The following is a 26,705-nucleotide window of genomic DNA, read 5'->3' as shown; positions in this document are numbered from 1 at the left end:
ATAATAATCACGCAAATTGTTCTTAAAAATGCATTTTTGGTGTGTGAGTATCCAATATTTACTTCTTTTAAACATACACTCTATATATGTTCTAGATCATATATGAACCGTCCTTTCACTAAGGGTAGCATTTATTAAATTTTGTTCTTTTTTTCTAATATTCATAAGGTAAAATTGAAAATTAAGGTAAAATTGAAAATGAAAAAAAAAAAAAAACTAAAACGGCTAATTAATTAATCTAATCCTATATGTATAACCAAAATGATGTTTAGGTTTTCTATTTTAAAATTAACAGAAAAATATAACCATGAGATAAAGTTATTCTTGACTAAATTTTAAAAATATATAAGAAGAATAAAGTTGTAATGTATTTGGCTAAAAGTATGTGTCAAATCATATATTTATATTTATAGGGAATTGCACTGTTATAATCCTAATTATACGTTATTGGCCATCGTCAGTCATATCTTTGAATATTCCCCATGTCAGTCCCACCTTTTACTAATTTTTCCCCCACCGGTCCTCGGTTAAAAAAACTTAACGGAGTTAATTTTTTTTCTGAATTCCAAGCTGACATTTTAAGGCTTTTGATCAGAACGAGGATACGAGTCGAATGATGTAAAATTACTTTGAAATTGTGCTCCAAATGATGAAAACGGTGTTTCAATTCGGGTGCTTAAACTTCCAATTAACAAAAATCGAGTCGTTTGGAGCACAATTTCGAGGTAATTTTTACATCAATAGACTCGTATCCTCGTTCTGATCAAAAGCCCTAATACGTTAGTTTGTAATTTGGAAAAAAACTTAACTTCGTTAAGTTTTTTAACTGAGGACCGGTGGAGGAAAAATAGATGAAATGTAGGACTGACTTGAGGAATATTCAAAGGCGGAACTGACAATGATCAATGACGTCTAGTTGGGATTATTACAGGTCAATTCCTCTTGTATTTATTTATGACATATTAACATTTATACTTTAAAAAAAACTAATTATATAAAAAAATTAATGCAAAAATAATCACGCAATCATTTAACCTTTGCAAGCAATGTTAGCAATTATCTACAAATTCAGCCAAAACATTACACATGTAAAAGCACATCAATCCCATTTACTTGCTCTTTGAGAGACCTATAAATATGTTGGTTTACTCAAGTCTTTTTCATAAGCTCATTTCTTTGATTCTTTCAATCATTGTGACTTGAGCTTCATCACCACTTCACCACCAACATTAATGGCTTTCCATGCAGCTCATCATCTCTTGCCTTCTATTTTTGGCATTCTTGGTATGCATCTTCATCTCTTCATCTTCCCCACAAACTCTTTCAAGTTTTCTAAATTTTGTTTGATAATTTGCAGGCAATATCATCTCCTTTTGCGTCTTCTTAGCGCCGATGTAAGTCTCATCCTCTGTGTTTTAGATCATACACTTTTCGCAGTTCTCAACATATTATTGGTTCTGAAATGAATTTCTTGCAGGCCAACTTTTTACAGTATCTGCAAGAAAAAATCTACACAAGGGTTTCAGTCAGTACCATACTCGGTCGCATTATTCAGTTGCATGTTGCTTCTTTTCTACGGCTATCTCAAGACCGAAAATGGCATGATGATCATCACCATCAACTCTATCGGTTGCGCCATTGAAACCGCATACCTTGTTGTTTTCCTCATCTACGCCACCAGAAAGTCTCTGGTACGTTTATATTTACATCATCATCATACTCAGTAAATCCCACCAATAAAGTACATTTACATACATATGTAAGTTAATATTTGTGACTTTTGTAGATATCTACCGTCAAGCTACTTGTGTTGTTCAACATACTCTCATTCGGGTTGATCCTCGTTACAACAAGATATGCAACCAATCCTGGGCCGAAACGAGTAGCAGTTGTTGGTTGGATTTGTGCCGTGTTTTCGGTTTGTGTCTTTGCTGCTCCGCTCAGCATTATGGTATCTTCATTTATTAACTTAATTACTAATTAATTGCCGTTCAAAAAAAAAAAAATTACTAATTAATGATTCAGTTATCATAATCTAACAATCTTTTTTTAATTTACAGAGATTGGTTATAAAAACAAAGAGCGTAGAGTACATGCCTTTCTCGTTGTCCTTGTGCCTCACGATTTGTGCGGTTATGTGGTTCTTTTACGGTCTTTTGATCAAAGATTACTATGTAGCTGTAAGTTTATAATATATTTTATATATAATATTTTTTTTATTTATTTAACAATCTTTTTGTTGGTATTTCCACCAGATTCTGAATATTTTGTAAGAATCTAGACCCCACTTGGGTATCTTACCCAATGAATAAACATTAACCAAAATTTGTTAGATTTTTCATATACAAAATTTGTTTTTTTTTAATAAACAACGCATTTGTTACCTCATAATTAGTAATTGTTGGTTCTTTATATAGTATAGATTTGAGATTTTTTTAAAAAAAAAGACTAGAGAAAAATCATATTTTTCCTATAAAAAATCTCTCATATTATACACAAATCCAATAAATTTTTGTGTCCGGGGGTTGGCGGACCCTCTTGACCCCCTCTGGTTCCGCCATATAAGGGTGATCCCTGGTGTCCTGGGTCTTTGATGTAAAAAAAATGAGTTAGACCATCTAGTTGTTACGGTTCAAAAAAAAAAAAAAAAATCTTATAAAGTCCGCTAATAAAAAAGTTCTAGTTTCGCTACTGATATTTTTGTTTTATTTTTTGTAGACTCCAAATGTGTTAGGATTCGTATTTGGAATAGCCCAAATGATCTTGTACATGATCTACAAAGACAAAAAGAAGCAAGTGATACCAATGGGTCAACCGAAAGGTGAGGCGGCAGCCGCAACGGTGGTGGACTTGGGGGCAATATTGGAAATGCAAGAGAAAGCTGTGGTGGAGATAGGGGTAGAATTGGAAATTCAAGAAAAACCGGTGGTGGCTGGAGATGAAGCTGGTGGAGGGAAGAAAGAAGAAGTGGCGGTTAAAGTAGCTTGTTTGGATTTAGATGGTGAAAAGACGGTTATACCCTCTATCGGTTAAAGTGAAAACTTGAGGCTTTGAAATGGGCTTAAGAAGAAAATATAGAGAATACCGAATTTGCCATCCAGGAAACAGGAAGTGAAGCTAGAGCTGCTGGATAGATGGATGAATATGGTGTCGTATTTATCTATTTTATTGGGAGAATAAGTTTCATATACCAGATTTTTATAAATAAATTATGATGATTTTTATCTTTTGAATTTAGCTTGCTTGTATAACATATTACAGAATTCATCTGTGGTGGATTTAGAAAATCTTTATAGGGGCAAAGTATCATATAAAAAGGGGTAACGAAATCGAAAAAACGTCAATTTTTTCCAAAATTTACACTAACGTCAGAGCGTTAAGGGGTAGCGGAGGGTACTCCTAGTAACATGCTAGGTCTGCCTCAGGAATTCATAACATTTATTTTGGCAAATATTTATTACATTCGAATTAAAAAAAAAAAAAGAAATCTTGCTATTATATAGTTTAGTATAAAAATGAAATACAAATGAGTCTTAACATACAAAATACCTTAACGTAATAAGTGAAGGAAAATTTTTCTTTTTGAAAATTATTTTCCGTGCTACTTAAGAATTATGTTTGATTATAAAATGTAAAAAAAATCATGATTTTACAGTAGTAAAGTAGTTATTATAGGGTAATTATATTACTCTTTAATTTTATAGAGTAATTATAATTACTCTACAAATTTACATAATTATTCAACTAGTGTAAAATCACGATTTTCTTTAATTCTAGGATTAAAAGACGTTCCTAATCCATAGGTCCATCGAATGCATACATACATACATATGTATAAAAGTAAGTTATACGGATGGTCCCTATGATACGCATGTTTTCTAGTTTTGGTCCTTTCTTTTTTAGAAATCACGGATTTAGTCCTCAATTTTCTCAATCCGTAATACCTCTGCTCTTTTTCACTGATAGATGTTAAAGAAAACATTAGTAAGGAAGTAGAAAAAAAAAAAGAAAAGAAAACATCCAATGTGTTTAGAACATTGTTTGATGAGAACATGTTAAAACGAGTCCAAAATGGACATATACTATTTATGACTTATATGATCATGTTACGGCACCATCATAAATATGGTTGTTTGCAAATGTCACTATGTCAGTATCAAGTTATATATGATCCAATATAGCAAAGGTGTTGAAATTGATTTCTTTTCATATTCTAAACAAGTAGAAGTCTAATATATAGTCATGCCATTTAAAATATATGTGGTTCTGAATTTAGCCTACATACATATTTAAGGCTTTAATAATATTACTTGTAATCCGTTCAAAAAAAATAATATTTACTTGTAAGTTGTAAGTAGAGATGCACAAACCGGGTATTTTTTATAACCGGTTTCGGAACCAGTTTTGATTTATCGTTTTAAGGGTTGGAACCGGTTATTGCTATAACCGGTTCAGTTCCGGTTCCGGGTATTTGACCAAAAAATCATACCCTATGTCCCCGGTTCTGGGTATGGTTCAGTTTCGGTTCTTAAGAAACCGGGTATTAAAATACCCTATTTTTAGGTTTTCTATACCCTAATTGTGAGTTTTTTAGTACCTTATTTTCAAGTTTCTTAATATTTTATTGTAGTTTTATTACCCTATTTTATCGTCTTTTTGTTTATTATTATTATTACACATGCATTATACATTGTATAATGTAAAATAATTAAAATATATGCGTTAATGTTCACTTTTCAAAATCGGAGGACTAGAGTCTTAGCTAGTTCCAAAAACTAAGACTCCAGTTTCAAAAACTAGCTAAGACTCTAGTCCTTCAAGCCTTCAGTTCCCAAGAACAAGCTAAGACTCGAATCATATCCACCTAGTTGCAACCACCCCTATCATCAAGTACCTGAGAGACCAGTTGAAGCTCCCACAAGCTCCAACTCAACAGTCATACCAGACCCAACCGTGACTGAAATCCCCATTGACCCATTCTTGTCTCAACTGGCTTGTACGATCCACCAGCTCCAAAGAAACATTGAGAATTAATATAACTCTCCACATTTTGCAAACTACTTCTAGGAGCACATTTTTCTTCGGTTGGAACCTTCGTCTTCAAAACCAAATGGCTCTATGTGATTGTACCCGAAACAAGACTCATGCTCCCACAACTCCAAATCCCCTGATTGGCTTAGACCCCCGACCATATTCAACTGACATCCCCGTAGCACCAAGATTCATGTTTGCAAATTGAAACCTCTTCTGCCTACTAAATTCAGTGAACCAAACTTTATGCTTGACAGAGACGACTACTCCCTCTGCATGTACCTCAAACAATTACAACGATCCTCATCTACTCCAACAGGCAACAACAAAATTTCTATCAATCACCTTCCACCGCAAAAGTTAACATTTCGTCAATGTTTATCCAGTGGACTAACAGAAATAAGTTTCTTTGTTAAACCTGGAATTACTCTGACATTATGTAAGTGCCATGTAGTGTTTTGGTCAAAAATTACCGAAGCAATTAAGTGATCAAATTAGTTAAGTGAGGTAGTGTGTTAAAAAGTGTTCGTGAAAAATATGCTGGTTAAGTTGTTTACAAAAACAGTTTCAGGATATAGCTCAGGATACCGAGCTGTATCAACAATCAAACAATGAGCAGAAATGTAAAGGTTGACACGAGATATCCGGCATAAAACCTCGGGAGCTGACAATCGTCGGCTGCCTTGTTCTTCTTATTGCTTGAATAACCAGGATACAGTGCATGATATGGCTCAGATCAATGCTAAGTGGTACAACGATTACAAGTGTTGAGTGTTTGTGCGTAATAGAAAGGAAAAAGAAGTGTGAGTTCGAGAGTAGAGAGTGAAGTGTGTGTTCCTATTGATCTGGCCTTCTATTTATAGTTACAAATAAGAAACTAACCCTCCTATTATTTCGGGATGCTGGGAATATTCCATTCTGAACGTTGGGGGCTGTTTCTACTTGTTTTTCACGTGCTTATTGACTATAAAACCGGGTCTTCAGCTCATATAACCGTTACAATGTCAATAAAGTTGACCAACATCCGATATTCTCGCGCAATATGCATTTCTTCTATTATGGCCGTTACAAGACCCATTCTTCCACCATCAACGTCCATTTTTCAACCACCTTGAGCGAATCTTCAGGTAGATCAAGTCTTTTAACGTTGGTACCTTGCAACCAACGTTTTACAAGCCAATCGTTAGTAATAGTCAGGATACTGCCTCAGGATATTACCAATATCCTGGCCCGATATCCTGATACGGTATCCTGATCCGGTATCCTGATCCGATATCCTGATCATATACAACTAATAAAAAATCAAGATACAAAGTCAGGATATGGGCTCAGAATTTCACCCATAACATGTAGTGCCCAATGGAGTCTTCAGATTGACATCTTTCATACCCATAACATTAAGAACATGTGTGTTAGTTAATCTTACCTTTCCAAAGTCTCCCGTTTTCAGATTCACTATCGTCTCCCCGTTGTGCATGGCGTGAAACGAAGAATCAGAATCCATAGCCCCAGGGGCGGATCTTAGTGGAGCCGTGGCAGGGCCACGGCCCTGGCAAGTTTTTCGGTCGTAGTGCTAATTTTTTCGCATTTCGATCGAAATTTTGTATATATACTATGTTCGGCCCTGGCAAGTTTTTCGGCCGTAGTGCTAATTTTAGTGTCCGTGTCTTTCGGCCCTGGCAGGTTCAACGGGCAAGATCCGCCACTGCATAGCCCCAGAGTCTATAGACTCTTCAAAGCAAACAAGTACGTCACCATCAGATTCTTCATCTGATGCAACATTGTTTACATTTTGTTTACCATCCTCTTTCTTAGGACCAGGAAACTCGTTTTCAACATGCCCATTTTCACCACAGTACCAGCACCTCACATTCTTTCCAACTTTAGACAAGCTTTTCTCACGACTCTCGTTGCTTCTGTTATTACCTCTTCCCCTGCTAACACTTAATATACCAGAAGTAGATCCTCCACTAGAGTTCCTCCAACGAATGTCTTCACCGAAAACACTATCCCTGATCCGATCAAACTTCAAATTTCCAGTTTCAGCAGTTTCAATAACCATTGTCACAAATCTTGACCAAGTATCAGGTAAGGAAGATAACAAAATCATAGCTTAAGTCTCATCATCGAACTTCATGCCCACATTTGCTAACCTGGACAAAAGCAAATTAACCTCAGTAATGTGATCAGTAACTGGACTACCCTCATTCATTCTCATTGTGAACAATTCCCTTATTAATAACACCATATTACCGGCATACGGCTTCTCATATATAGAATTGACAGAGTTGTTATCATATCATGAACAGTTGTTTCTTTCATGATATTAAAGGCAATGCTCTTCGTCAAAGCCAATGTTATTTTACCTCTTGCCTTTTTGTCCTTTGAGCCCAAATTGTTTTAGTAGTTTTATCCATTACAATAGGTTTTTCTTCCAGTACCATATCCAAATCGCATTCACCAAACCACGTCTCTATTTGCATTCCCTACCATCCAAAATCAGTATCGTTGAACTTCTCAATTCGGAACTTCCCTTCTTCAACCATTGCAAGCGGGAAAACCAGAAAAAAAAAACAACAGAAACCAAGTACCTGAAACCCGAGCAACCATCAATCAACCAGAAACCCGAAGCACCAGAACCGACGACTTCTCCTACAAACTCGAGCGTAAAGCCAGCGAAATCGCCAAACACCCCAAAACCACCAGAACATCAACAAAAAATCCAACGCCCACAAACCCTAAATCGTACTCAAAGATCCGGTACGGGCAGTACTCAACTCGGCAACGGCGGCACAACATATCTGGACCTCTCGAATAGCTCTCTCCCTCTCCTGCGATAACCGTGTGTTTAACTAAACTAGAAGCTCTTATACCACTTGTTAGGTATCGAATCAGAGTAGGCTCAAGCAAAAGAGAAACAAACACATACCACTTGTTTAATGGAATTGGTTGATGTGTTTAAAAACTGGTGACTAAAAAAAGTGTCAATGTAAATGTAATGAGTTTGAATTGTTATTTCCGCCACACAAATTCTTGTCTTATGGTAGTTATTTTTGCGAAAATGTATGTATAGCCATAGAACAGGAACATATTTAAAATGCGGTTAAGTTTTAATTCTAGCTAACACAGGTTTATACATGCGAATTTGAAGGTGATGGTCTATGTCTTGGAAGACAAGGCTGATCGTGGCTATTTAAGAGAGATTTGTATATGTGAGATGGGAAGTGATAGTCTATGTCTTGGAAAACAATCCATATCTTGGCTAGCCAAGAAAGGTTTATTTATGTAAGTTTGAAGTGCTTTAAAGAAACTTAAATCGTAATTGGTCAACCTACTAGGCTACAACGGTTAGCAAAGATAAATAACACGAGTGGACATGAAAAAGAAGATAAAATTAAATTTCATTTCACGATAGAAAATTACATAAGAACGACAGGTAAACAAGAAGCAAGCCACGCCGCAATCCCTTGAATAGCAAACCAATTCTACCAAAAATAAAACTTTGGTTCCTTAGCGTCAAGAAATTGTTGTGCACGACCCTTTGTATTCTGTCAAAAAAACCAACAGCTTCAGGAGCAAGGGAACTAGAGGTATTAAAGGCAAAGAGAATGAAGACACGTTGATTCTTAGCACAAGCTTTCTCATGCTTAGCAACTGTAACACCTCGAATTTTTGCGTCCAATAATGTATTGACACGTGTCATAAGTTTACACGTGGTATTAAATATTAAATAAGGACTAATGTTGACAAACATTGAAAGTATGTGAATCCGAGGGTTCAGAATGTCAACGAGGGATAAATATACTATATAGTAACCCTAAATGATGCTCGTACCTTCAAACGAATAAATCATGGATCGTACGGAACGAAATGCGGAAGAAAGTGAGAGATTACAAACTACATGTAAGGACCGCTTTTCAAAAATAATAGATTAACTACATAAACAAGATTTTTCGGAGAATTAAAATACCACTTTGACGCTTAAAGAAATTTTTACAAAAATTGGGCATGACCCGTTTGTAAAACGGACATACCCCCTGTTTTGACATAACATACAACGTTTACCTACGACCCAATTTACATAAAACCATTCCAATAAAAGTAACGAGTTTTTAAATCTAAAACATTTCAACAAAGTCTAACAAAGTGGCAAAACATGGACCCAAAAGTATGCATATGAGTTGCGGAAGCGCTTGGTATTATAAGGCTTGAACATGTGCTCGTCCCATAACTCCAAATCGCCTATAGAGGTGCTTTACCTACATTAACATTCACAAATTTAATAAGTTAGTTATCTCATAGAAAATCATAACCTTTCGATTTAGCTTTAACCACATAAAACATTCTTACTCTTAAGCATACAACAACCCAATAATTGGGTTAAGCATAACCACTCTCGTAGAGAGTTTGACATACGCATTCGACCCGTGTAATTGGGTTTAGCATAAACACTCTCGTAGAGAGCTAAGCATACGCATTCGACCCATGAAATTGGGTTTAGCATAAACACTCTCGTAGAGAGCTAAGCATACACATTCAACCCATGAAATTGGGTTTAGCATAAACACTCTCGTAGAGAGCTAAGCATACACATTCGACCCATGAAATTGGGTTAGCATAACTCAACACTACTTTCATTAACATACCCAAATCCACAAGGGATTTGTCGCTTGCTTACTACATCGTCGATCTCGTTATATAAGAATAGCTTTTACAACGAAATTTTATATAAATAGGAAATATAATAAAGACTCGTATGACACGAAGCATACCTCGATCTTGTGCTCCTTCCGCTTGCTTAGTGCTTGTACCTTCTTCTTTCACGCCTACATTAGAACATTCGTTCACTTTATTTAGTTTGTGGCATCATTATACTATTTCCACATAAATTCTTCTTTTAGGCATTTCATCGAACACTTGGTAAGCATCATACATAAGGCACAAGGTACAAGTTTACTAAGCATGTCCCTACTAGCTCATCACAACACAAGAATCATCTTCCTCTAAATTCATATAATTTCCATTCTAAAATCAGTTTATCTAGCATTCGAGCATCACAACAATTTCACATATCAATTAACTCATGATCCTAATTCTCATGAATTTCCTATTAGTAACATAATCTTTACAAAGTGGGTTTTTCACTACACTTTTTATAGAACATAATTTCAAGCATGATTCCTATTCTAAAAAGCAATCTTAACTCAGATTCATTACATTGGTTACAAGGAATCGAGATTTGGTCTAACCCCTCATTCTAAAAATCATAAATTCAGAAAATCAAGCTTACCACTTACGAAATTGAGGTTAGTTATTCAGATTTATGGACTCATGCACTAGATTATCTTGAGAATTTAGATCCAATTGCTTGTTTTTGCTTGAGCTAGGGTTTCCCCCTTCTCTCTGCTTGTTCGATCGATCCCCCACCAACACCAGTGTGTTGGTTTTTGTTATATTATTATTGTTATTAAAATTTTGTCATAATCACAATTTTAGTCCCTAGGGTTATAAGTGTGGATAGTTATCACACTAATTTTCTTTCTAGTTAACAATTACCAAAATCTTTTGACTTGGTTAATTATTACAATTTATACACCTTTAATAAAACAAGTAAATGAATAGCATATTTTGGGGTGTTACAAGTCTACCCCCCTTAAAAGAGGTTTCGTCCCCGAAACCTGATCACATAACAATTTAAGTATTGACATACCGAAAAGATAAGGGTAGTGCTTCCTCATTTCGTCTTCAGTTTCCCATGTAAGATCCGAACCTTTTCGGTGTCGCCATTGGACCAACACTTGTTTAACAGCTTTATTGCGGAGATTCTTCACCTTGAAGTCCTTAATGGCTACGGGTTTTTCGACATAATTTAACCCTTCATCCAACTCGATATCATCGAGTGGTACTAGTGCTGTCTCATCCGCAAGACACTTTCTTAATTGCGACACGTGGAAGGTATTGTGAATCCCGTTTAGAGCAGGCGGTAATTCCAATCAATACGCAACCCTTCCAACCCGAGCCAAAATTTTAAACGACCCAATGTAACGAGGACCTAGCTTTCCCCGTTTGCGAAAACGGATTATACCCTTCCATGGGGACACCTTTAGCAAGACAAAATCTCCAACTTGGAACTCGATAGGACGCCTTCTCTTGTCTGCATAAGCTTTTTGCCGATCTTGAGCTGCTTTCAACCTTGTTCTAACCATTTCAATCTTTTCATTCGTTACTGCTATTAAATCACTTGGTGCAAGCTCCCTTTGTCCCACTTCGCCCCAACATACGGGAGTCCTACATTTTCTCCCGTATAATAGTTCGTAAGGTGCCATTTGAATACCACTATGGTAACTGTTGTTATAAGAAAATTCGACCAGTGGCAATTGGTCGTCCCAACTTCCCCCAAAATCTAAGGCACACGCCCTCAACATATCAACGAGCGTTTGAATGGTTCTTTCTGACTGGCCGTCCGTTTGAGGGTGGTAAGCGGTACTTATGTGCAACTTCGTACCCACACTCTCGTGAAACTTCCGCCAGTAACGAGAAGTAAATCTAGTGTCCCGATCCGAGACAATCGACACGGGCACTCCATGACGGGATATGATCTCGTTCATATAAATTTCTGCCAATTTCTCGGAAGAGTAAGCTTCTTTGATGGGTAAAAAGTGAGCGCTTTTTGTAAGCCGGTCTACGATTACCCATATTGTATCGTGCCCTTTCTTTGTTTTAGGAAGTTTGGTTATCAAATCCATCGTTAGTTCCTCCCACTTCCATACCGGTATCTCCAAGGGTTGTAATTTCCCATACGGCTTTTGATGTTCTACTTTCACTTGGGAGCATGTTAAGCATTTCGCGACGTATTTAACTATGTCGCGCTTCATACCCGGCCACCAATAATTGGCTTTCAAGTCCCGATACATCTTTGTAGCCCCGGGATGGACCGAATATCGAGACTTATGTGCCTCGTCGAGCAGGGCAGCTTTGACTTCGCAGAATCGCGGAATCCAAATTCGGCCGAACCGCGTCTTAAGCCCGGTCGAATTTTCTTCTAGATCATCGATCACACCTTTTAATCGTTCCCTCTTCAGGTCGTCCGCTCCGAGCGACTTTATCTGGGATTCGCGGATCTCCTCAAGTAATCGTGGTGTAACTACCATCTTCATGGATTTCACTCTTATGGGAGATGGATACTCTTTACGGCTTAATGCATCGGCTACTACATTTGCCCTCCCCGGATGGTAGAGGATATCACAATCATAATCCTTGATAAGTTCCAACCACCTCCGCTGCCTCATGTTTAGGTCTCTCTGTTCAAAGAAATATTTAAGGCTTTTGTGGTCCGAGTAAATGGTGCATTTTGCCCCATATAGATAATGCCTCCAAATCTTTAATGCAAACACTACGGCCGCTAATTCCAAGTCGTGTGTGGGGTAGTTCACCTCATGAGGCTTCAATTGTCGCGAAGCATAAGCGATAACTCTCCCTCTTTGCATTAGAACACAACCCAATCCCTGGTGTGAAGCGTCTGAATAGACCACCAGGTCTTCGGTTCCGTCTGGTAACGTTAGGATTGGGGGACTTGATAGTTTTTCTTTCAACATTCGAAAAGCCTCCTCCTGTTCTTTTTCCCATACAAACTTCTCTTTCTTTCTGGTCAGTTTTGTTAAGGGTAAGGCTATCTTGGAAAAATCTTGTATGAACCTCCGGTAGTATCCAGCAAGACCCAGAAAACTTCTTATCTCTGTTGGGTTTTTCGGAGGAACCCATTTCATTACAGCATCGATCTTTGAAGGATCGACCATAACACCCTCCGCATTTATCACATGCCCCAGAAACTGTACCTCCCTAAGCCAAAAGGCACACTTTGAGAATTTTGCGTAGAGCTTCTCCTTACGGAGAGTTTCAAGTACTTCACGCAAATGTACCGCATGTTCGTCTTTGCTTCGTGAATAAACCAAAATGTCATCTATGAATACAATTACCGATCTATCCAACATGGGTCGGCATACACGGTTCATAAGGTCCATAAATGCCGCCGGCGCATTTGTTAACCCAAAGGACATAACTAAAAATTCATAATGTCCGTAACGGGTTCTAAATGCGGTCTTTGGAATGTCTTCTTCTCGTACTCTAACCTGATGGTACCCCGATCGCAGATCTATCTTGGAGAACCAACTCGCCCCTTGTAACTGATCAAAAAGGTCGTCAATTCTAGGTAAAGGGTAGCGGTTCTTTATGGTTAGCTTATTTAACTCCCTATAGTCGATGCACATGCGCATCGACCCGTCTTTCTTCTTAACAAATAAGACGGGCGCTCCCCAAGGCGACACACTTGGGCGTATAAAACCTTTGTCTAAGAGGTCTTGTATTTGTGTCATTAATTCCCGCATTTCCGTGGGAGCTAATCTATAGGGAGCCTTCGCGACTGGTTTCGCATCCGGATTCAATTCGATATTGAACTCCACTTCTCGCTCGGGAGGGAGTCCCGGCAATTCTTCCGGGAATACATCCGGAAATTCGTTCACAACTTCAACATCTTCAAGCTTTGGAAAGCTTTGTTGAGTATTTGCTACGTAAGCTAAGTATGCTCTACTCCCATTGAGCACGTACTTAGTGGCTTGATCGAGAGTACATAGCTTCGCTTCCATCTTCCTTTCGCCTTGTACATTTAATCGTCTTCCACTTGGAGTTTGAAGAAATATAGATTTGGATTCACATTTTATTTCTGCATGGTTTTGAGACATCCAATCCATACCCACTATTACTTTGAATTCCCCCAAGATCATGGGGATAAGATCAATAGCAAACTCCTCATCCTCAATGGTCAATTTGCAATTTTTACATATTTCGTGCAACAAGTAACTTTTACTATCTGCTATCTCTACTTCTAAGGGCAACGGCATTCGTTCAATCTTAAAGGATGGATGTTGAACAATTTCACTAGAGATAAACGACATGGTAGCTCCGGTATCAAACAAAACGTAAACCGGTATAGAATTTATTAGAAAAATACCTGAGACCACATTTGGCTGGGACTTGGCTTCTTCAGACGTGATCTGAAACATTCTCCCCTTTGCCCTAGAACCCTCTTGCTTCCTATCTTCTTTCTTTGACCCTTGTTGAAGCTTTGGGCATTCCGACTTGATATGCCCTTTTTCGAAACAGTTGAAACAAGTCTTTGGGTTATCCGGGCATTGATAGGACGAATGCCCCTCCTTACCACATTTAAAGCACCCCTTCTTACCTAGCAAACACTCTCCGGTATGGAGCTTTCCACATGTCTTGCATGGTGTAATCCCACCTTTCGACTTACCCTTTCTTCCTTGATCCTGAAACTTCCCCCTTTTGGATGGACTAAAACTTGCACCTTTTTCACTCGGCCTCTTTTCACCTCGCTCCTCTTGCCTTTTAATTTCGATCTCTCTATCCCGCGCTAAATCAATGAGCTCTTCAAGAGTTTCACATTTTGAGGGAGTGATGAACTCTCTAACTTCTGCTTTTAACACGCCATAGAAGCGACTTATCTTCATCCTCTCGGTTGTTACCAATTCTCCACAGAACTTCATCTTATCCATAAAATTGTTTGCTATTTCATTCACTGATTCGTTTTTCTGCCGGAGGCGTAAGAAATCCTCCTGAATCTTGTCGATCGCCGACTGAGGACAATGATATCTCATGAAGGGCCCCTTGAACTCTTGCCAAGTCATAGCTTGCAGCCTATCTTCGCCTATTTCCTTGCTGTGCGCATCCCACCAATCTTTCGCTTGATGGGTTAGTAAACCGGTAGCGAACATCACTTGGTCCTCCTTATCGCACCGGCTTCGTATAAACACCGCCTCTATATTCGAGACCCATCTTTGACATTCGACTGGGTCAATTTTACCGTCATACGTCATCGGATGGCATGCCATAAAATCCTTGTAAGTGCACCTTCGTTCCTTACCTTTACTCTTGGATCCTTCGATTAATTCCTTCAACTCTTCGAACTTATTAGTCATCATAGCATCCACAACCCCTAGAACTCGGCTTTCTACTTCTTGAGCCAACCGTGGAAGATTGGCTTGTATAACCCCTTCCGCTACTTCTGTAACTCTGTTCTCGAATGCTTCTTGTCTAGCCGCATCATTGTTATCATCATTATCATCATTGATATTTCTTGCATCGGCCATCTACACAACATCACATTTATATTTAACACAACTAACAAGCTTTCATTACGTCATATTTCATTACTCCAAGTTTATTTCATCCACCTTCCCTTAGTTGAATTTTACTTGCCTTTTAAAATTTTTACTTTTCGTTCATATTATTCGACTCGTCACCTCCGATTATTTCAAGTTCATCACTTCAAAATTTCTATTTATGGTTCCCCATACTTATGAAGTCCCTCATGGACTTTTCATCGCAATTTAGTAGGCTTTCAATTGATGCGGGGACTTAGAATGGGTAAAAACAAGGCAAATCAGCGAAACAGACACACGCTAGCCGTCGGCGACGGCAGGGTAGCCCGTCGGCGACGGCTCTTAAAAGTGGGCGTCGGGTAAAAATGTCCGTAGACAGGAACTTAGGTCGTCGGCCAAAATAAGGCGTCGGCGACGGACCAACAGGGCGTCGGCGACGGCCTTCCCCTTATCATTTCGCTGCAACTTTATTTTTTTGTGTTTTAACCCATTTCCAGGTCCGTACCAGCTGCCCGGGTTCCGGAATTACTTGTTTTGATGCCCATAATTGTTACTTCACATATTTAACTTAACCTTACATCTTAAACTCATAACATATACTAGCATTTATCGAAATCATACATTATTACCTCATTGGCGATCCGGGAGCGAGCACACTTTCGAACGAGCCATCGGTTTGAGTTCAAGCATCGCGTTAAAAGCTCGAATCCCTCAAACCATGGCTCTGATACCAACTTGTAAGGACCGCTTTTCAAAAATAATAGATTAACTACATAAACAAGATTTTTCGGAGAATTAAAATACCACTTTGACGCTTAAAGAAATTTTTACAAAAATTGGGCATGACCCGTTTGTAAAACGGACATACCCCCTGTTTTGACATAACATACAACGTTTACCTACGACCCAATTTACATAAAACCATTCCAATAAAAGTAACGAGTTTTTAAATCTAAAACATTTCAACAAAGTCTAACAAAGTGGCAAAACATGGACCCAAAAGTATGCATATGAGTTGCGGAAGCGCTTGGTATTATAAGGCTTGAACATGTGCTCGTCCCATAACTCCAAATCGCCTATAGAGGTGCTTTACCTACATTAACATTCACAAATTTAATAAGTTAGTTATCTCATAGAAAATCATAACCTTTCGATTTAGCTTTAACCACATAAAACATTCTTACTCTTAAGCATACAACAACCCAATAATTGGGTTAAGCATAACCACTCTCGTAGAGAGTTTGACATACGCATTCGACCCGTGTAATTGGGTTTAGCATAAACACTCTCGTAGAGAGCTAAGCATACGCATTCGACCCATGAAATTGGGTTTAGCATAAACACTCTCGTAGAGAGCTAAGCATACACATTCAACCCATGAAATTGGGTTTAGCATAAACACTCTCGTAGAGAGCTAAGCATACACATTCGACCCATGAAATTGGGTTAGCATAACTCAACACTACTTTCATTAACATACCCAAATCCACAAGGGATTTGTCGCTTGCTTACTACATCGTCGATCTCGTTATATAAGAATAGCTTTTACAACGAAATTTTATATAAATAGGAAATATAATAAAGACTCGTATGACACGAAGCATACCTCGATCTTGTGCTCCTTCCGCTTGCTTAGTGCTTGTACCTTCTTCTTTCACGCCTACATTAGAACATTCGTTCACTTTATTTAGTTTGTGGCATCATTATACTATTTCCACATAAATTCTTCTTTTAGGCATTTCATCGAACACTTGGTAAGCATCATACATAAGGCACAAGGTACAAGTTTACTAAGCATGTCCCTACTAGCTCATCACAACACAAGAATCATCTTCCTCTAAATTCATATAATTTCCATTCTAAAATCAGTTTATCTAGCATTCGAGCATCACAACAATTTCACATATCAATTAACTCATGATCCTAATTCTCATGAATTTCCTATTAGTAACATAATCTTTACAAAGTGGGTTTTTCACTACACTTTTTATAGAACATAATTTCAAGCATGATTCCTATTCTAAAAAGCAATCTTAACTCAGATTCATTACATTGGTTACAAGGAATCGAGATTTGGTCTAACCCCTCATTCTAAAAATCATAAATTCAGAAAATCAAGCTTACCACTTACGAAATTGAGGTTAGTTATTCAGATTTATGGACTCATGCACTAGATTATCTTGAGAATTTAGATCCAATTGCTTGTTTTTGCTTGAGCTAGGGTTTCCCCCTTCTCTCTGCTTGTTCGATCGATCCCCCACCAACACCAGTGTGTTGGTTTTTGTTATATTATTATTGTTATTAAAATTTTGTCATAATCACAATTTTAGTCCCTAGGGTTATAAGTGTGGATAGTTATCACACTAATTTTCTTTCTAGTTAACAATTACCAAAATCTTTTGACTTGGTTAATTATTACAATTTATACACCTTTAATAAAACAAGTAAATGAATAGCATATTTTGGGGTGTTACACTACAGGGGTTAAATGTGTCAACATGTTTAAGTTATACCTCTGAGTGACCCTTTAACGAACCCGAGACTTTGTAAGAGTAAATTAAGCTCACTAGAATGTATGATATAAATTTCGCGAAGTTCCGTTTTAAAATGAGAAAGTTATGATCGAATTCGTTAAAAAGGGTTAAAAGCATCCAACATTGAAAGTTATGACTTTTCGGGAAATAATAGATTAACCAAGGGTTAATACGTTGGGTAAAAGTTCCAAGGCCCTTATTCGTAAATAAACGAGGCCCAAAACGCAAAGTTACCCCTTCGAAACCCAAAGGCCAAGTGCAATAGTTAAAAAGATTTGAAAATCTTGAAAAACAAGTCTCAGGCGGGCCGCGTTAAAGAATCAAAGGATCTTACGCGGGCCGCGTTGTCGATAAAGATATGGGCTCTGACGTATGGATTCAGGCGACCCGCGTAAGAGTTAAGTGATCTCTTACGCGGGCCGCGTCAGCCCCCCAGATGCAGAAAACGTGGTCAGAAGCACTGTTGAGTGTTTTAACCGACCTTAGAGCCAATTATGAGAGCATGGGCGCCCCCTAAACGTCCTCTAGCACTCAGGGACACTTGGTGATCATCCAAGAACACTTGTAGCCTTAGTTGTCAATGATCTAAGGTGTGAAGTTTACTATAAAAGGCCATTTAGTGCACCATTGTTCTTCACACCTTCAAACAACTCTTCTGATCACTTCTGGAGCTCAAGTGCCTTCATTTCTCATCCCTGGTCGTGCATAGGACTCTTGTAAGTGTGCTCCACGCTTTGTGGTTTAGTTTTTGCATAGTTATAGCTTAAAAGTCAATCCGTCGTAATTAACAATTGACTTAACGATAAATCACAAATGGTCCAGTGATTTGTCGAATCAAAGGTAGTTATATATTGGTAATCATGTGGGCATTAAACCCCTAAAAGGGCACCCTCTGATTCCCACTCTAACTAGTCCGAATGTCGAGTCAAACTTGCTTAGAAAAAGTCAACAGAATGCTAATTTGCGATTTTATGCATAATCAGTAATATAGATGGCGTGTAACCTGTTTTAACACTCATATAACATGATAATAAGTATATTAACTAGTCTAAGCTTGTTTGATCCGACCATTTACTATTTTGACCCGGTTCGGAACCGAAAGTCGCAAAGCTTTGACTTTTGCTTTGACTTCAGTTCTGACCCGTTATGGTATGATTTAGATATGCCTTAGGACTCTCTTAGGACCAGGTTACATGATGGTATGACCCTCTGTGACCGGTTCGTTGTTTGTCCGAGTCTTTTGCACATTTCTGTTAAGCGCCTAAAAGTTGACCATAACGCCTTTTTACTTTAAAACGAGAATTTCGGATATGTGAAAGGACAATAACCTTAGTTACTGATTTCTAGACATGTCCCTAAAATTTCACGTCAATCTGAGGTCTAGAATAGGAGTTATGCTAAATAGCGCAATTACGGAAACTTTAGTAATTAATCGGTGCAATTAGCATAAAGCCTATCTAAACCCAAATTTCGACACTAAACCTTTTACACACTGATGTAAAATAATATTTTGAGATTTTTAAAGATTTTTAATTATTTTTAACCTGCACATAACCTGCGGTTATGGCATCGATTCGGTAAATACCGAATATACCCTTTTCGGACATAACTTGAGTTCTACATGGTATTTTGACCCGATTCCAGTTGCTACTGATTTCAAATAATAAATAGAGTATTTTGGACTTTATAAACTGTTCGGAAAACTCAGATTCCCTGTAGAACTCGGAAATCTCTTTCATAATCTTTAAAAAGACCGAAATACCCCTTCGGGGCGTATATTGGATTTAAACTCATTACGGGCATTATGGAAGGTATCCTACTGATACCACAACCTATTTAGAGTATATTAACTTAGGAAACTTGTGTAGGACTCTTACGGTTACCCGTTACTCCTTTTGCGCGCACGGTTCGGTTTATGTAACTAGTTTACATAAACTTGCCGAAACGGGTCAAACCTTATCATTTTTACTTCAAAATCCAGAGTGTGGTTATTATACCCATATAAAACAAGTCTTCAAACTTGTTGGGTCCAAACCACATTCCATTCCTGGTTTTCGCCTTTCACGCGATTAAACCGTATATATCCTTTGAAACTGACCGGTCTAAGCTAAGGCTAAATTAAAGACCCGTTAGGATTCTAATAGGTTATTATAAACCTTCGTTCCAGAATAGGAGACCAGTAAACGATACTTGCATTTGTTTGATTGAGGTTATTACTTGCTCAGGTAAATACTTTTAACTTATTTTCCGTTATACGGGCTTGGGTTACGGTATTTAAAATACCGCTTGGTCGGGCACTTGACCCCAACTCATTAGTAGTTGGGTATTATCAATGTGACCCGTTTAAAAATTGGTTTTGTTGGCTTTACGCCTTTGGGAGCTTAATGACCATGTCCCGGATATCCTTGGCATCGTTTTATGAAATGGCCACGACCTCGACACGCGGGTGTAGGCGTACACCCGACAATGTGTCTATAATTATAAAGGTATAACCGTTGGTTTTCCCGCCACGGCTTTATGCTTTGTGGCGTGTCTATTAACCTTAAACCCGGGACGACCCGGGCGACTGAACGCATAGTGAACATGTAATTCTTTTACAAGATTTAATTGATAAATTATCCCAAGTTATAAAGAGTTTGTGCCTTGTGCATTCAAATCAATTTTTATTAAACCTTTTACAAAAGTGTTGGTTGAATGTATTTACCAGTGTAAACTGACGTATTTTCCCCAAAAAGATTAAATGCAGGTTCTGTACGAAATAGGCTGGCCACTCCTTAGCATCGTTAGAGTCTCGCAAGCTTGGGATGCCACTATCTGTTGAACAATATTTCTATTTTATTTTGATCCCCTGTGGATTTATTCGACTACTTGTGATACTTGGATATTACATTCGATAGTTGAAATATATCTATCTTTATGCTTCCGTTGTGCATTTAAATATTGTGTGGTTTGACTATATTGTTGCCAACTACGTCACGGTAAAACCCCACCGGGCCCACCGGTGAAACACGTGGAAGACGGGGTGTTACAGCAACTTTCCTTGATTTTGCCTTTAACACAGCCCAACCAGCCACGAAACGGGTTTCCCTGAACCCAACAAGGGGGATACTTTGGTAAGGTCCATACAAGCGTGTTTCTCTCCTACCCACCCGAAAACAAGAAAATCCGTCGGTCATAGAGTGGACCTCCCTTCAAGTGGGTATGTCAGGAAATTCATAGGGGCCTCCTTTTTTGCAAAGATTCTAGCCCGCTTAACCACATCACATAAGACATCTTTGACCAAGTCATGCCTGTATTTAAAACCCGGTGACTCCTTACAAAAGATCGCATGTTCCCCAAAGTTATCCAAATAAACCTTGCGGCAAACTAGGCAAGGCTCATCGACTGGAAACAAAGGGATCATTAACCAATATTTAAGGATGGCTCGATACTCCACCGCTGACAGGTGTTGTCCTAGGCCTTCAGTGGGGATAATGATCAGGAAGTCTTGAACATGAGGACCCCGTATACATTCCAACACTGCTTTTTGGTGCACAGATAGGTCAAACTTCTCTCCTAAACTCTGGGCGGCCTTACTATAAAGGGCACTCGCCAAAGTATTATGAGCTTTTGTAGGGGCGGTGTCCTTATGTCGCAACCCCCGACCCCTGCCTCGAGAGGCGGGCGGTCGCGGCCTACTCAGATATCGTGGTATCGGTATTTATCAATTTGGCAGCGGAAATTTCATCAGGACCGTAGTTAGGAAATATTTTATCAGAGTAAAATACCACATTTTATAATAATAAACATATTGGGATAAAACCCAAGTTTCCGTTACAAACAGGTTTATAGGGATAAATCCTATTTTATTGAAATAAAACATCTTCTTTATTTCGGTAACTTTTTATAGCCACTTTTCCAAGCCTTCAGTGCTGTCCAGCTGGCTTCTAATTGGCTTTCGCATTTTGTTACCTGAAACGCGTTTAAAAACATTTTTGTCAGTGGGAAATACTGGTGAGTGAATCCCAATTTAATCAAGACAAGTAAATCAGTTTTACAGTATTGAGGGCGATCTCGCATTTACATTTGTTTCCATCTACTTTAATTACCACCCACGGTACTATTAACCCGACTTGTGGTCATGTTACTACTCACAGTGTAGTAACAAATTTTGTATACAAAACCCCAACATACCGACGATAATTGTAGAATACAAATACTCACTCACTGTTAAATATAAATTAAAACATTGAGGTTTTGTAAAAACAGTTTGCAAAAAGGAGGATTACTCACATTGTAACTTTAGGGTTTTCCTTTGTGATTTCCTGGTGATTATCTATTAATTACATAATGCACACGCGTTAGTATAATAACCCAATATTTACATTAGTTATACCCTCCCCGAGTGTAAGACCCAATTTCGTTTTTGACAAAAAGACGCAGCGGAAATTTGTGCCATAAAATTTCTTTCATTACAACTGTCTTGACTTACTTGAAATTTCATTTTAGAATAACTTTTTCATATAAAATCATCAATCAACTCGTTTACTAAATAAAAACATAACTTATGTCGATTACAATACATTCACTATCGTTCCCGTACAATCTATCTTGTGACTCGGTCTTCGATCTCTACTCCTTGATGATCCTCCGTGACTCGTACAACCTGCACTCACCACATACATTCACAATATTAGCACAAATTATAAACATAACAAGATTCATTCTTGTTTACTTTTCATTCCATTGTCTCTTTACATTCAAGCTTTCCATCCGAGTATATAAGCCATGGTGAGGCTTTCTTATTGTACCTGTCTTACACATTATTCACAAGGCACGCCATTAATATCGTCAATACTCAATTGTATTGAAAACTTGCATACATACCTACACACATTCATGCCTACCTACATACATGCCTACATACGTATTTACCCTTGTAAATACATACATACGTTCGCATATACTTACTTATTATACACATAAACATACATACGTAAATTTGGTCATACGTAAGATTAGTTGGTCATACGTAACTTACAAGTGTTTAAAATGTGTTTAGACAGGTTCGTAATTGAAAATAAACACCCAGCAACAAGTTTGCTGTCATTTTGAGCCTTCGCGGGGCGCGACGAAGGACGCCCAAGCTTTCGCGGGCCGCGGGCCTTGTCGCGCTACGCGACCATCATTACCTTTTACCGTCACGTAGCGCGACGGCCTCTTTTTGACAGACGGGTCGCAGCTGGTTGCTGAATATTACCAGCATAACAAACTTTTACGGAAACAAGCATAACTCTCTCGTTTTTTATCCGTTTTACACGATTCTTTTTCCTACGTGATCGTAATGTAATTCTCCATCATATGGAGTTAACATCCGTCATCCGGATTAAAAAAACTTTAGACTTTTAAACTTTCGGCTTATTACCTTTTTACAAAGTTTTGACCCGTTCATACATTTATCAACATAACATGTTTATTTGACCTTAATTTCATACAAACCTTATAATTTTGTCACACCCCGATTTCCACGTGTCTCACCGGTGGGCCCGGTGGGGGATTACCGTGACGTAGTTGGCAACAATATAGTCAAACCACACAATTATGTGAATGCACAGCGGAAGCATAAAGATAAATATAATTCAACCATTGATTGTAATATCGAATGTATCAAAAATAGTCGAATAGTATCCACAGGGGATCAAAATAATAAAAAGTATTGTTCAACAGACAAGGCATCAAAGCTTGCGAGACTTCTTAAGATGCTAAGGAGCTATAGCCAGCCGATTACGTGTAGTACCTGCACTTAATCTTTTTGGGAAAATACGTCAGTTTACACTGGTAAATACATTCAACCGACACTTTTGTAAAATGTTTATTAAAAATTGATTTGAATGCACAATGCACAAACTCTTTTATAACTTGGGAGAATTATTTAATATTATAATCTTGTGAACGAATTACATGTTCCTTTTGCGTTCAGTAGCCCGGATCTAGTCCGGGTTAAAGATCAATAGACAAACCACATTGCGTAAAACCGAGGTGGGTAAACCAACGGTTACGTCTTTTATTAATATAGACATAATGTCGGGTGTACGCCTACACCTGGATGTCGAGGTCGTGGCCATTTCGTAAAATGATGCCTAGGATATCCGGGACATGGTCATTAACCCCCCAAAGGCTTTTAAGTAACAAGACTGTTTAAACGAGCCGATCAAATTATTCAATTAACCACCAAACGATGGAAGATTTGATGCTCGATCAGGCGGTATTTTATATATACCGTAACCCAAGCCCGTAATACGGAAAATAAGTTAAAAGTATTTACCTTTGCAAGTATTGTCCTTAATTGATTAAATCACAGATATCTTTTACTGGGGCTCCTATTCTGGAATGAAGGTTTTAAAATAACCTATTAGGATCCTAACGGGTCTTTATATTAGCCGTAGCCTAGACCGGTCAGTTTCAAGGGATAGATACGGTTTAATCGCGTGAAAGGCGAAAACCAAGAATGGAATGTGATTCTGACCCAACAAGTTCGAAGACTTGTTTTATATGGGTTTAATATTCACACTCTGGATTTTGGGGTCAAAATAATATGGTTTGACCCGTATCGGCTAATTTATGTAAACTAGTTACATAAGCCGAACCGCGCGCGCAATAGGCGCAACGGGTAACCGTAAGAGTCCTACACTTGTTTCCTAAGTCAATATGCATTAAAGAGGTTGTGGTATCAGTAGGATACCTTCCGTGACGCCCTAACGAGTTTAAGTTCATTATACGCCCCATAGTCTATAAAGTCTAAAATACTTTATTTATTATTTAAAATCAGTAGCAACTGGAATCAGGTCAAAAGACCTTGTAGAACTCAAGTTTTGGCCGAAAAAGGCATATTCGGTATTTACCGAACCGTAGCCATAACCGCAGGTTATGAGCAGGTTAAAATTAATTAAAAATCTTTAAAAATCCCAAAATATTATTTTACAACAGTGAGTAAAAGGTTTGGTGTCGGAATCTTGGTTTAAGTAGGCGTTATGCTAATCGCGCCGTTTATTACTAAAGTTTCCTTTAATTGCGCTTTTTAGCATAACTCCTATTCTAGACCTCGGATTGGCGTGAAACTTTAGGGACATGCTTAAAATTTAGTAAGCAAGCTTATGGTCCGTTCACATGTCCGAAATACTCGTTTTATTTTGAAAAGGGCATTACGGTCAACTTTTAAGTAATTAACGGGAATGCGTAAAAGACTCGGACAAACAACGAACCGGTCACAGAGGGTGATACCATCACGTGACCTGGTCCAAAGAGAGTCCTAAGGCATATCTACATTGCACTAAAACGGGTCAGAACTAAAGTCAAAGAAAAAGTCAAACTTTTGCGACATTCGGCTCCGAACCGGGTCAATATAGCAAATGGCCGAATCAAACGACTTAGCCAAGTTTATATACTTAATATCATGTTTTATAAGTGTTCAAACAGGTTTCATATCATCTATATTACAGATTATGCAAGAATCGCAAAAATGGCTTTCTGTTGACTTTTTAAGTATACGTTTGACTCGACATTTGAACTAGTTAGAGTGGTGATCAGGGGGAACCCTTTTAGGGGTTTATTACCCACATAAATACCAACACATAACTACTTTTGATTCGACAATTCACTGGGCCATTCGTGATTCATCGCAAAGTCAATCGTTAGTTACGACGGATTGACTTTTAGGCTAAACTAAGCAAAAACAAAGCCATAGAAGGTTTGGCATACTTACAGAGACTTGTGCACGACTTAGGAATGTTAGAAGAAAGCTTGTGAGCTTCAGGAATGATCAGAAGATGTGTTTTGAGGTGTGTTAAACTTATGCACAATGTAGGCCTATTTATAGTGAAAGAATGGCCATTAGATCATTACAACTCAGGCTACAAGTGAGTATGGATGTTCAGCAGGTGGCCCTTGATGCTAGGAGGCAAGTAGGGGGCACCCATGCTTCACTTATTGCACTTTTGATCGTTCACAACTTCAAACAACAAGTCTGTCCAAAGTTTCTGCATCTGGGTGTTTCACGCGGCCCGCATAGAAGATCAGGCAACCTTGTACGCGGGTTGCCTGAGTTCTCATATCAGGACGCGTAATTGCAGAAGGCTCGCGGCCCGCATTAACTTACCCATGACCTTTACGCGGCCCGTGTTAGGTCTAAATTTCTGGATTTTTGAATCTTTTATAATCATTGCCTAAATCTTTGTAATTAATAACGAAATCTTCGGTAATTAATAACCTGACCTTTCGGGTTTGAAGGGATAACTTTGCGATTTGGCCCTCGATTATTTACAACTAAGGGCCTCGTGTTATTTACCCGTATTGTTAAGTCCCCGGTTAGTTTGTTAATTATTTGGAAAGCCTTAACTTTCATTGTTGACGCTTTTAACCCCTCTCATACGGATTTGATCATAACTTTCTCGTTTTAAAACGGAACTTCGCGGATTTTATATAGTACATTCTAGTGAGCATATTTTACTGTTACAAAGCCTCGGGTTCGTCAAAGGGTCACTCAGAGGTATAATTAAACATGTTGACACAGTTAACCCCTTGCAGCTTGTAGTCTCTCACTTTCTTCCGCGTTTCGCTTCCGTACGATCCATGATTTATTCGTTTGAAGGTACGAGCATCGTTTAGGGTTACTATACAGTATACTTACCCTTGTTTGACATTTATAACCCTCGAATTTACATACTTTCAAGGTTTGTCAACTTTAGTCCTTTATTTAATATTAAATGCCACGTGTAAACTCAAGACACGTGTCAATACATTATTGGACACAAAATTTCAAGGTGTTACATCCTCACCCCCTTAAAATAAATCTCGACCCGAGATTTACTCAAACAAATAGGGATATTTATCTTTCATCGTGGATTCAACCTCCCACCTGAATTCGGGACCTCTCCGGGCATCCCATTTAACCTTGACTATAGGTACATGCTTTCTTCGAAGCTTTTTC

The 26,705-nt window shown here is 38.2% G+C and overlaps 2 protein-coding genes across 4 annotated transcripts; one reads left to right on the top strand and one right to left on the bottom strand.

Annotated features, from left to right (window-relative positions):
• The first annotated feature begins 1,104 nt into the window (after positions 1–1,104).
• LOC110880958 (bidirectional sugar transporter SWEET9) lies at positions 1,105–3,265 on the top strand. Its single transcript, XM_022129371.2, has 6 exons — positions 1,105–1,284; positions 1,358–1,394; positions 1,478–1,691; positions 1,787–1,951; positions 2,061–2,180; positions 2,719–3,265. The coding sequence occupies exons 1-6, from the start codon at positions 1,233–1,235 to the stop codon at positions 3,031–3,033; spliced, it is 903 nt and encodes a 300-aa protein (XP_021985063.1). The 5' UTR covers positions 1,105–1,232; the 3' UTR covers positions 3,034–3,265.
• Positions 3,266–9,018: 5,753 nt separating this feature from the next.
• On the bottom strand, positions 9,019–17,465 carry LOC110884205. 3 transcript variants are annotated; one of them, XM_035978619.1, is made up of 5 exons: positions 17,338–17,465; positions 16,813–16,866; positions 14,039–15,194; positions 9,804–9,857; positions 9,019–9,290 (listed from the first exon to the last, which is right to left on the bottom strand). In XM_035978619.1, exons 3-5 carry the CDS (start codon positions 15,192–15,194, stop codon positions 9,274–9,276), a joined length of 1,227 nt encoding a protein of 408 aa, XP_035834512.1. In that variant the 5' UTR covers positions 16,813–16,866; positions 17,338–17,465; the 3' UTR covers positions 9,019–9,273. The 3 variants fall into 3 exon arrangements, 2 of the variants coding, with proteins under 2 accessions (XP_035834512.1, XP_035834511.1); XM_035978618.1 differs by having other exon boundaries at positions 17,331–17,457; XR_002560988.2 differs by lacking the exons at positions 9,019–9,290; positions 9,804–9,857; positions 14,039–15,194 and adding an exon at positions 16,032–16,299 and having other exon boundaries at positions 17,331–17,457.
• Between the last annotated feature and the right edge of the window lie 9,240 nt (positions 17,466–26,705).

The sequence above is a fragment of the Helianthus annuus genome, chromosome 10, assembly GCF_002127325.2.
Source record: "Helianthus annuus cultivar XRQ/B chromosome 10, HanXRQr2.0-SUNRISE, whole genome shotgun sequence".
NCBI classification, from domain to species: Eukaryota; Viridiplantae; Streptophyta; class Magnoliopsida; order Asterales; family Asteraceae; genus Helianthus; species Helianthus annuus.
The sequence above is the reverse complement of the archived record's forward strand: the minus strand, read 5'-3'. Positions and strand labels throughout refer to the sequence as shown.